Genomic DNA, 11,918 nt, shown 5'->3' with positions numbered 1-11,918 from the left:
ATGATTGGGTGGCGACGAAAAGAAAATTAAATGTTTTGGGGCGCCCTGCGTGGAGTGGCTCAGAGATGGTACCAATCCCAGCCACCCCACGGCTCTCTCTCTCTCTCTCTCTGGTGTGATTTGCGACACACGTGCTACAGAGAGCACAAAAATGATTTCTTTCTTAAATGATACTGTCTTCGAGACCCAGGAGAGGAGAGAGATTTCCCAGAACCCTGAAGGAACGGCACAAATGTTGATTTTATCCTCGAGGATCATGTGGATGCAAAAAAATAAAATAAATCCTGTTTTTAAATCTTTCGTTTCAAAAAAAAAAAAATAATCAGCAGCAGAAGAGCTTTCCGGAGTATCTTTTCTCTGCAAGATCTTTCAAAATCTCAGGAATATTAAAGGCGTTTCAAATGCTTTTCACCACCGGTTCACCTCGGAGGGAGGAAAAGTTAGATCTGAAGTCTTTAGCCAAGTAAAACCAAAAAAAAAATCTAAAAAGGATATGTAACCGACTTACGACCGCCGTGGTGCCCAACATTTCCGTTGCTAAGTGAGACATTTGTTAAGTGAGCTTTGCCCCATTTTACGACCTTTCTTGCCACAGTTGTTAAGTGAATCATTGCGGCTGTTAAGTTACTAATGCGGTTGTTAAGTGAATCATCCCGCTTCCCCCGTTGACTTTGCGTGTCAGAAGGTCACGTCACCCAGGAGTCAGCTGCCAAGCGTCTGGATTTTGATCATGTGACCACAGGGATGCAGCTATGGTCGTTAGATGAGAAAAACGGTCACAAGTCGCCTTTTTCGGTGCCATGGTAATTTTGAAAGGTCACTAAATGAACTGTTGTAAGTCGAGCTGCATGGCTAAGTCCTCAACGTATGACCATCATTGAGCTCAAAATTTCTGCCCCTAAGTGAGACAGTTGTTCAATAAATTTGGTCCAGTTTCATAACCTTCCTTGGCCAGATAATTGTTAAGTGAATCTGGTTTCCCCCGTTGACTTTACTGGTCAGGAGGTGGGGAAAATGGACCCCGGTTTAGGACATAGCAGCCGTCATAAATATAAACCGTCATTTAAAAAAAAAAGCAAGGTTCTACATTTAGGGAAGAAAAACAAAATGCACAGGTACCGTAGATGTGGTCCCTTGCTCAATAGCAGTAACTGTGAGAGGGATCTTGGAGTCCTAGTGGACAACCATTTAGATATGAGCCAGCTGTGTGCAGCAGCTGCCCAAAAAGCCAACACAGTTCTGGGCTGCATTAACAGAGGGATAGAATCAAGATCACGAGAAGTCTTAATACCACTTTATAAGGCCACACTTGGAATATTGCATCCAATTTTGGTCACCACGATGTAAAAAAGATGCTGAGACTCTAGAAAGAGTGCAGAGAAGAGCAACCAAGAGGATTAGGGGACCGGAGGCTAAAACATAGGAAGAACGGTTGCAGGAACTGGGCATGTCTAGTTTAATGACAAGAAGGACTAGGGGAGACATGATAGCAGTCTTCCAGTATCTCAGGGGCTGCCCCAAAGAAGAGGGAGTCAAGCTATTCTCCAAAGCATCCAAAGGCAGGACAAGAAGCAATGGGTGGAAACTAATCAAGGAGAGAAGCAACTTAGAACAAAGGAGAAATTTCCTGACAGTGAGAACAATTGATCAGTGGAACAACTTGCCTCCAGAAGTTGTGGATGCTCCAACACTGGAAGTTTTTAAGAAGAGGTTGGACAACCATTTGTCTGAAGTGGTGTAGGGTTTCCTGCCTGGGCAGGGGGTTGGACTAGAAGACCTCCAAGGTCCCTTCCAATTCTGTCATTCTATTCTATGAGTCAGTTGCCAAGCATCACATGATTTTGACCACGTGATCACGGGGAATGCTGCAGCCATGTCAAGTGTCAAATACGGTCACGAGTCCCTTTATTTCCAGTGCCGCCGTGAACATCAAACGGTCCCTAAGCAAAAGCTTGTAAACTGAGGACTGCCTGTAATTTGTCCTCTGTTCAAATAATGTCTCTGCGAAATTTCCGATGCTTTGGAGATGGCAGGCGAATTGCAGGCAATCAACCGTTTCAGATTGCGCTGAGGTTCAATCCCCCACCTCGCCTGATTTATTTCTGTCAGCGTCAGCCTTGAAATCCAGCTGACAGACGACGGCAAACAGTCCCCGAGGAGTTTTTAGGGTGTTTTTCTTTTTCTTTTTTTTTTTAAAGGACCTTCATTTTTTAAAAAGAGAGGCCAAAAATACATGTTGTGGATTGGATGCCGAGAGGGGAAAAAAAAAACATTTTATGGTGCTTATATTTCAGCCATTCCTCTCTGCCTCCTCCTTCACGTTACCTATCCCTTTCCAAACATCTTGGATTTAAAAAGGGGGCTATCGTCCCTGCCTTTGGTGTCACGCCAAGCTATCAAGAAACCTAGGTATGATTTTTTGTTGTTGTGGTTTCCAAGTTCTCCCGGAACAAAATACAGGCAGTGTTCGACTTACGAGCGCAATTGAGCCCAAAATTCTTGCTGCTAAATGAGACGGGTCCTTGGTGGATTTTGTCCCGTTTTTCGGTCTTTCTTGCCGCAGATGTTAAGTGAATCGCAGCAGTTGTTAAGTCAGTGATGTGGCTGTTAAGTGAATTCCTTGCCGGATTTCTTTCGACATCGTCTTTGGGGTCAATTTGACCCCATCCAGATTGATCTGGATGAAAACTGCTCCTCTTCTAGCACAAGTTTTGCCAAGACGGCTAGCTGGGGACGCTGGGAAGTGTAGTTCAAACACGTTGGGGTTGGTGGTAATGGGAGGACGAGGAGGAGGGAGAAAAGAGGGAGGAAGGAGGAAGAGGGAGGAGGAGGAGGGAGGAACGAGGAGCAGGACGACAAGTGTGGGGTCCTTGGTGCTCTCTGAACTTGGTGGTTTTCTGGCAGACATTTCATTACCAAAATAGCTAACATCATCAGTGCTAGAAGGGAATGGTGTCTATGGAAAGGAGAAAAAGAGGGAAGGGGAGAAGGAAGGGGAGGGGAGTGGAAGGAGGAGGAAGAAGAGGAGGAAAAAGAGGAGGAGGACTGTGGGGTCCTTGGTGCTCTCTGAGCTTGGTGTTTTTCTTGCAGACATTTCGTGACCCAACTAGGTAACATCCTCAGTTCACTGTACAATTCTGCGCTACAAATATTCTCTTCTATCGAGACCACTTTGCCTCTGAAGATACTAACCACAGTTGAAAGTGAGAGCTCAGAAAATCGGTGGTCTGGGCCAGGGTCATTAAACCCTGAAGCTCCACACTTCCCAAGGGATACTGGCCACGAAAGTCTTTCTGTTAAAAGTTCTGTTAAAAGTTTCTGTTAAAACCTTCAAAGTTCCTGGTTTCACCTATGAAAGGTGTTAAGATCCGGTGGTGTTTTTTGGTTTTTTTTTTCTCTCCTTGCAGGATCTCAGACCTTCTCACTTAATTCTGCTATCTGGACATGTTTCTCCTCTGCTTTTGATAACCTAAATTATTCCTGCCGGATTTGAGGAAGGGGACTCTCGAGTTGATTAATTCAACGGCTGGAAATTGTTCCTGCTCGGATCCAGACATCACTTGGGGACAAAGGATAAATGACACGCCACGACACACACGGCGGAGATCAATAAGATCGTCACGGCCAGTAAATATTAATAACAGAGACCGATTCTCGAATACCGTTAAGTCGAGGGCCGCCTCGATGCAAACCTTTGGTTAATTTTCACCAGTTCTTCTATCCTTTTCGATTCGATTAAAATTTCGATTAAAACCAAGGACAACGGGCTTAACGGCGGTTAGGCTAATAAAGCTACCGTATGATCACCTTTGCAAAACACCTGGCTAAAAACCATTTCATACCTGTGACATTTGCTGCCTAAACCCTCATTAAATATCTTAACTTGGCTCCAGGCAGAACACGGTATTTCTCTGCCTTTTATCCAGCATAAAAAAACACCCGATTAATGTTTAATTTAGAGGAGGGGGGAGAAACCCCCCCCCCCATCTCTGGGAAGCGTTTCACCCAGAAAATCTGGAGAGAAAAAAAACCATCAGCTGTTTGTAGGGTGTGTCACATTTTTTTCAACTTTCAACTTTTCCCAAAGATTAGGGATTGCTCAAAAGTGGTGACGTGCCTCGGGTATTGTAAAGGTATTTTAATACGATTTAGAGGTGCTTGGGAAGGAGCTACACAAATCTTGTCACTTTTTAACATTTTGTTTGTTTTGGGTCTTTCAAATGCCTGGCGATGGAACACACCGAAAAGTTTTTTGAAGTGTATTTATTGATGGGGATTTTTATAACCTGCCTGGCGCTATTAAACACGCTTCCAGTTGGGCAGAAGGGAAACAATTATCCTACACAACTCTAGAACTTCATCTGGTTGCTGTTGTGACCTAGGCTTACTGAGTCATTATAATACACAATTAGTCCCAAAAAAACCTATTTTATTGTAATAGCTGAGAATTACGTTCATTCCCAGCTGAGTCCCAATTAGTTGCGGAAGAAGTCCTTCGGAATAATCACCAACCTTTATCTTCTTTGACACCCTGCCAAAGGCCTTACTTGGCAAAGCCCCACAAAGTTCAGAAACAAACAAGAGATGCCGACTGGAAACAGAGTTAGCAACGTTGCTTTCCTGCAAAAGTGCCCCCAAGTGCCTTTGTTTCTCTTTTAAGCCTTCTGGGAGGGGCCAATCATCTCCTGGCCTTAATCCCGAGTTGTCCCTTTTGTTTTAACAGTTTGTGCCTTCTGGCAGCTCTGCGCATGTATGCAGTAGGAAGAGGCTCCTCCTGTTCCTCTGCCTCTCTGCTGCCTGACTCTGGAGGCTCCGGAGTCCGCACATCACTCCCAGATGGCCCTGGCCCCATCTCTGCCTCCGACGCAGAGCCCTCATCCGGGCCTTCCCCAGCCTCCAGGACTGGTCCATGTTCCTCCCCAGCCTCCTCACTGTCCGACTCCGCTGCCAGCTCTGCAGGCTGCTGGCAGACCACAACAGTTGTATCTTCTGGGTTCTTAAACAAGGTAGACCAGGGATGTCCAACCTTGGTGACGTCAAGACCATGTGGACTTCAACTCCCAGAATTTCCCAGCCATTTCCCAGGAATTCTGGGAATTGAAGTCCACAAGTCTTAAAGTTGCCAAGGTTGGAGACCCTGAGATAGGCAATTTAGTTCTGAGAAAAGTTGGACATCTCATCTCATGCTTAGTTGGCAGGGAAGTGGCGATGGAAAAGTAATTTTCTAGCTTCTCTCAAATTTGCTATGAGAGATGGAAAAGTATTTCATGAAGGTTTCATGCTGTGGAGGTCACACCACACCCTCAGGTCTTCAAAACTTCACCAAGAACTCTAGGAGAAGAACCACTGTAGACCTGGCTACCTTCTCAGCCAATGCCTGGATCTTTGTTTGGAATCCAAAATGGTTTTCTCCTTTCTAAGCTGTGTGGCTTAGGGTTGACCATGGGGTCAACTTGACCACTTGACCATGGGGTCATTATTGTCTCACTTTTCCAACCTCAGACAAACAGGGTCCTACCATCAGGGCAAGGGAGTGGCAGAAGTTATGCTTTGTCTCTTCTTCTTCTCCTCCTGCTGGGAAAGTCAGTGATAAATCTATAGAGTACTGATGATGTTCCCTAGTTTGGTAACGAGACGTCTGCAAGAAAACCATCGAGCTCAGAGAGTACCAAGTATCCCACAGTCGCTGTTGCCGTCGTTGTCGTCCTCCTCCTCCTTCTCCACCACCACCACCACTATACAAATCCCACTCCCTTCTAGCATTGAAGGTGTTACCTAGTTGGGTCATAAAACATCTGTAAGAAAATAGCCAAGTTCAGAGAGCACTAAGGACCCCGCAGTTCTCGTCCTTGTCCATTTTGCAAACCCCACTCTCTTGTAGCACTGATGATGTAACCTAATTTGGTAATGAAATGTCTGCAAGAATACCACCAAGCTCGGAGTGCACCAAGGACCCCTCAGTCCTCCTGCTCTCCACCAACACCACTCCCTTCTAGCACTGATAATGTTACCAAGTTGGGTCCCGAAACGTCTCCAAGAAAACCACCAAGCTCAGAGAGCACCAAGGACCCCACAGTTCTCCTCCTCCTCCTCCTGCTTTCCACCTCCTTTGCCCCAATCCTCTCCTCCTCCTCCCCTTCCTCTCCATAAACCTCACTCCCTTCTAACACTGATAATGTTACCTAGTTGGGTCCCGAAACGTCTCCAAGAAAACCACCAAGCTCAGAGAGCACCAAGGACCCCAGAGTTCAACCCTGAGCTACAAATATTCTTTTCTTTCCATAAAACGCCGTCCTGAATCCAAGGTGCCTGCCTATTTGTACCAAAAAAAAAAAACCACCAGAAACAAGAGCCAGCCGAAGAATGAAAAATGTCAAAAATCAATGGAAAGACAAACACTGAATGCGAACAAATGTTGGGTTACGAGGCTGTAGCCATGGCAATCTCGAAGAACAGAGCAATATCGGTATCTTGAGGAAACAGAGTAATTAAGACTTAAGTGGCAGGTATAGCTGGGGCGCTTAATGTACAGTCAATTTACTTTACAATTAAATCCTTCGTAAAATATTACACTTCGTTCAAACTGCAGAGGTCTCGGGAGCAGGACTGATGTTCTTTCTTGCAAAGGTTTGGTCAAACGCAGCGAGAGGGGCATGGTTGCGTGTGTGTGTGTGTGTGTGTGTGTGTGTGTGTGTGAAGCACATTTTGACCCAGAAGACTGAATACAAAATACACTGAATTAGCTTTTTATCGGGGTGAAATGCTCCAAGTTCGGACCGGATCACCCGATCCGGTAGCGATGGCGGCAGGTGATTCAGAGAACCGGTAGCTAAAATCCCTGGACCCCCCACCCCATGCCCAGCTGAGCCTCACAATCATCAGAAGCTTTTTTTTTTTACTTTTAAAAGCATTTTTTCTACAACCTCTTCTGCCGAAAAAAAATGCTTTTAAAAGTAAAAAAAAAGCCTCTGATGATCACGCGGCTCAGCTGGGATCGTCAGAGGCATTTAAAAGAAAAAAAGCCTCTGCCGATCAGGCAACTCAGCTTGGATCGTCAGAGGCTTTTGAAAGTATTTTTTTACAACCTCTTCGCCAAAGAGGTTGTAGAAAAAATGGTTTTAAAAGATTTTTAAAAAATTGGCCACGCACACCGTCACATTACCCCCACCACCACCATCAAGCTACACCCACAGAACCGGTAGTAACAAATTTTAGATTTCACCACTGCTTTGTATGTACAGGTAGCTTTCAACGTATGGTCACAATTGAACCCAAAATTTCCGTCCCTAAGCAAAACCATTGCTCCGTAAATTCTGTCCCATGTTATGACCTTCCTTGCCACAGTTGTTAAGTGAATCGCTGCCATTATTAAGTTAGTAACACTGGTTGTTATGTGAATCTGGATTCCCCGTTGACTTTGCTTGTCAGAAGGCCGCAAAAGGGGATCACGTGACTCCCAGGGACACTGCAACTGTCGTAAGTACATGCCAGTTGCCAAGCATTTGGATTCTGATCACATGACCACAAGAATGTGGCAATGGTCAAAAGTTTGAAAAATGGCCATGTCGCTTTTTTCAGTGCCAATGTAACTTTGAATGGTCACTAAATGAACTGTTGGTAAATTGAGGATTACCTGTTTTAACTGCTGCATATGAAATTAGGAAATTATGACTCCATGTCCAGAATACCTTCGTATCTTAAAATTAAAATCTGATGAGGAATTGAATTCTAACTAGAAAACATGCCTGGACTATAATTCGACGCACAGCGTTTTGTCATCCAAAATTTTGATTTTTCTATATATGGAGTCTATATTTTAACTTCATGGGATATTCCACTTTGACTAACCTGGCAACGTTGATTCATTAATTATACCCTTTAATTTTGAACTGAGCTGACCACTGTTCCTAATGACATATCCTTAGCCTAATAGCAATTTCTGAATTTTTAAAGTGACATATGTTCTATTACTTACAAGTAATTAACAATACAGTGGAAAACCATAATCTACGTGACATTCTAGATCTCTTGTTTGATTATTCATAGTGTGTTATTTGTATTTTACTCTTTTGTTCTTTTTGCTGTGCTTAATCTTTTTGTTTGTGTCACTTGTATTTTTTTAAATTTAAAAACAAAGCGTAGAAAAAGAAAACAAAAATGAAGTATAGAAATTAGACCAAATACTTATACACCTGATTCTATACTGAGCTGCATCTTTTTCAAGGACTTGATGTTATATGTACAGGTAGTCCTTGACTTACGACTGTAATGGAGCCTGTCCACTGCAGTTATATGTTGTGATAGTCATAAAATGGAACACCCACATGACCGACCCAAATTTATAGAGGGTTTTTTTTTTTTGTGATTGTCATTATCTAAAATGGGCACCCAACATCAAAAACATCATCAAAAAAGCACAACAAAGAATGTTCTTTCTGCACCAACTCAGGAAGCTCAAACTGCCCCAGGAGCTGCTGATCCAGTTCTACAGAGGAATTATTGAGTCTGTCATCTGCACCTCCGTAACTGTCTGGTTTGGCTCTGCAACCCAACAAAACAGACACAGACTTCAGAGGATCATTAGAACGGCAGAAAAAACAATGACTACCAACCTGCCTTCCATGGAGGATCTGTATCCTGCACCAGTCAAAAAGAGGGCTGGGAAAATATCTACAGAGCCCTCGCATCCTGGACATAAACTGTTTCAACTCCTACCCTCAAAATAACACTATAGAGCACTGCACACCAGAACAATTAGACACAAGGACAGTTTTTTCCAGCGTGCCATCACTCTGCTAAACAAATAATTCCCTCAACACTGTCAAACTATTCACTAAGTCTGCACTACTATTAATCTTCTCATCATTCCCATCACCCATCTCCTTCCACTTATGACTATATGACTGTAACCTTTTTGCTTGTATCCTTACGATTTATATTGATATTGTTTCCAGATTGCTTATTTGTACCCTATGACTATAATTAAGCGTTGAACTTTATGATTCTTGATGAACATATATTTTCTTTTATGTACACTGAGAGCATATGCACCAAAAACAAATTCCTTGTGTGTCCAATCACACTTGGCCAATAAAGAATCCTATCCTATCCTATCCTATCCTATCCTATCCTATCCTATCCTATCCTATCCTATCCTATCCTATCCTATCCTATCCTATCCTTCTTCTATTCTATTCTATTCTATTCTATTCTATTCTATTCTATTCTATTCTATTCTATTCTATTCTATTCTATTCTATTCTAGAACTCACTGTCGCCTGGTGATTGGCTCAAAGTCACGCAGCTGACTTTCATGCCTAAGAAAGGACTAGAACTCACCATCTCCCACTTTCTAGCCTGGTGCCTTAACTAGACCAAACTGCCTCTCTTTGGTATACATAGCCCCCAACTTATGTCCACAAGTGGCAGCAAAATTGGTGGTGGTTAAATGAGTTGCACCCAATTTTATGACTTTGCTGGTCAGAAGCCGGCTGAGAAGGTCACCGATGGCAGTCACGTGGGACGCGACAACCATCATAAATACATGTCAGTTGCCGTGTGGCCAGTTTTGTTGGCGTGACCCTGGGGACGATGAAGCAGTTCTGAGTGCAAGGACCTGTCATAAGTCACTTTTTAGAATGCCGTTGTAACTTTGGGCAGTTGCGAAACTAATAGTTGTAAGTCAAGGACTATCGACGGTGCGAGTGCCAGGAATGTGAAGCAGAGCTGTGCCCTTCTTCTCGCGCCTGGCTGCATATCAATATTGGATGTTCGTTTTCACCCAAAAGCCATTTGCTGCTTCTCTTAAGGGGGAGGGTGGGGGGAAGGAATCCAGAAGCTGAGATAAAAACCACGCAGATCATTGCAGAAAGCGGTAATTGTGTCGTTCTGACCCACCTCTCTCCTCCGTGATGCCCAGCAGCTTTGCTTAATCTTCCAAACCACGGCAGCCACGAGAAGCAGAGACAAGAAGCAGCTGAAAAGAAGGAAGGGAAGAGAAATAAAATCAGCGAGCTGGCTTTCCCTGGCTTGAATGTTAGAAAAATACAGCAAAACTGACTCCCTCCTGCCAAAAAAAACAAAAAAAAAAAAAACCCACCTCATTGCATTGTAGCTTCCATGCCTAAGGTGGGACTAGAACTCACAGTTTCCTGGTGATTGGCCCAAAGTCCCCCAGTTGGCTTTCATGGCTCGGGGGGGTGGCGGGTGGGGGTGGGGGGTTAGAACTCACAGTCTCTTGCTGCTTGGCCCAAACTCTCCCAGCTGGCTTTCATGCCTAAGGCAGGACTAGAACTCACCGTCTCCCAGTGATTGGCCAGAGTCCCCCAGCTAGCTTTCATGCTTAATGCAGGACTAGAACTCACCGTCTCCTGGTGATTCACCCAAACTCACTCAGCTGGTTTTCATAGCTAAGGCAGGACTAGAACTCACCATCTCCCAGTGATTGGCCCAGAGTCCCTCAGTTGGCTTTCATGCCTAAGGCAGGACTAGAACTCACCATCTCCTGGTGATTCACCCAAACTCACTCAGCTGGTTTTCATAGTTAAGGCAGGACTAGAACTCATCGTCTCCCAGTGATTGGCCCAGAGTCCCCCAGTTAGCTTTCATGCCTAAGGCAGGACTATAACTCACCGTCTCCCAGTGATTGGCCCAGAGTCCCCCAGTTAGCTTTCATGCCTAAGGCAGGACTATAACTCACCATCTCCTGGTGATTCACCCAAACTCACTCAGCTGGTTTTCATAGTTAAGGCAGGACTAGAACTCACAGTCTCCTGGTGATTGGTCCAAAGTCCCCCAGTTGGCTTTCATGCCTAAGGCGGGACTAGAACTCACCGTCTCCCAGTGATTGGCCAGAGTCCCCCAGCTAGCTTTCATGCTTAATGCAGGACTAGAACTCACCGTCTCCTGGTGATTCACCCAAACTCACTCAGCTGGTTTTCATAGCTAAGGCAGGACTAGAAGTCACCGTCTCCCACTTTCTAGCCTGTTGCCTTAACCATTAGACCAAACCGGCTCTCTGACTGCAACGCATTGGGGAAATGTGAAAATACGCACCAAAAAAAAGGGGGGGGGAGGGATCTAAAATCATGAGGTTTTGTCCTGCTTCCTTTTTTTTAAAAAAAAAACAATCTTAGGTAATGTCTTCTTTGGAACGCCTATGAAACTAGAAAATGAACAGTGCCCGTATTGATTTATTCACCGCCGGAGATTTATATGCCCACTCATTTCCCAAGACACGGAGCAGATTCTAGGCAAATGTTATCATTAATCGTCATTAAAAAAAACAAAACGAAAATCCAGAAACAAGCAAGATGTCTCCATTTTTCAGACGGACAGTGAGAGGCCGGAAACCAGCCGACCAACAAACCTGGTTTGGATCGGAGCTCCGTTTAAGACTCTTTTATCGGCAGAAGCGCGGTGGGTGCCTTGCCTCACGCTGACTTTGCAAAAGCCCTCCATTATTTTTTCTCCAGGAAAGGAAAGAAGACATTGATCTAATCGTTTTTGTAGCCAATAATCCCACCTCTAAATCTTATGGCCGTTCTTTTTGATCCAATTACCTATACGAGTTGACAGCCTCCCACTGGAAAACTCAATTTCTTCCCATTTCAAGGCCTCTCAAAAGAGGACTTTCAAGGCAGAGCTTTGAGGAGGCAATGGCTACGGAGCCACTGCACAACCGAGAGGAAAATAACATTATGCGCTTGGATGTTGTCTCACCCTTGAGCCACGAGAAAGCTAAGTTTATTAATGAGGAAAGGGCTAAGTCTATTGACAAATGATCCTAAAACTTCGCTTTCCTGAACATATTGCTATAGATGACAGCCAACTTAGTTCTGTTGTTCCCTTTCAAGACTTCACGTCTATCAAAATCTATCAAATCTATCTATCTATCCATCCTTCCTTCCTTCCTTCCT

General features: G+C 44.3%; 1 protein-coding gene across 1 annotated transcript in view; it reads right to left on the bottom strand.

Annotated features, from left to right (window-relative positions):
- Nucleotides 1-11,918, bottom strand: part of ATRN (attractin) — a 208,776-nt gene that overhangs the window by 36,346 nt on the left and 160,512 nt on the right. Inside the window, 1 exon segment of the mRNA XM_070949103.1 lies at nt 9,898-9,976. Coding sequence (XP_070805204.1) covers nt 9,898-9,976 — 79 coding nt within the window.

Source organism: Pituophis catenifer, unplaced genomic scaffold (genome assembly GCF_029215685.1).
Source record: "Pituophis catenifer annectens isolate HBS135680 unplaced genomic scaffold, rPitCat1.0.hap2 SCAF_8, whole genome shotgun sequence".
NCBI classification, from domain to species: Eukaryota; Metazoa; Chordata; class Lepidosauria; order Squamata; family Colubridae; genus Pituophis; species Pituophis catenifer.
Note: the sequence above shows the minus strand (reverse complement) of the source record. Positions and strands in the feature narration are given on the sequence as shown.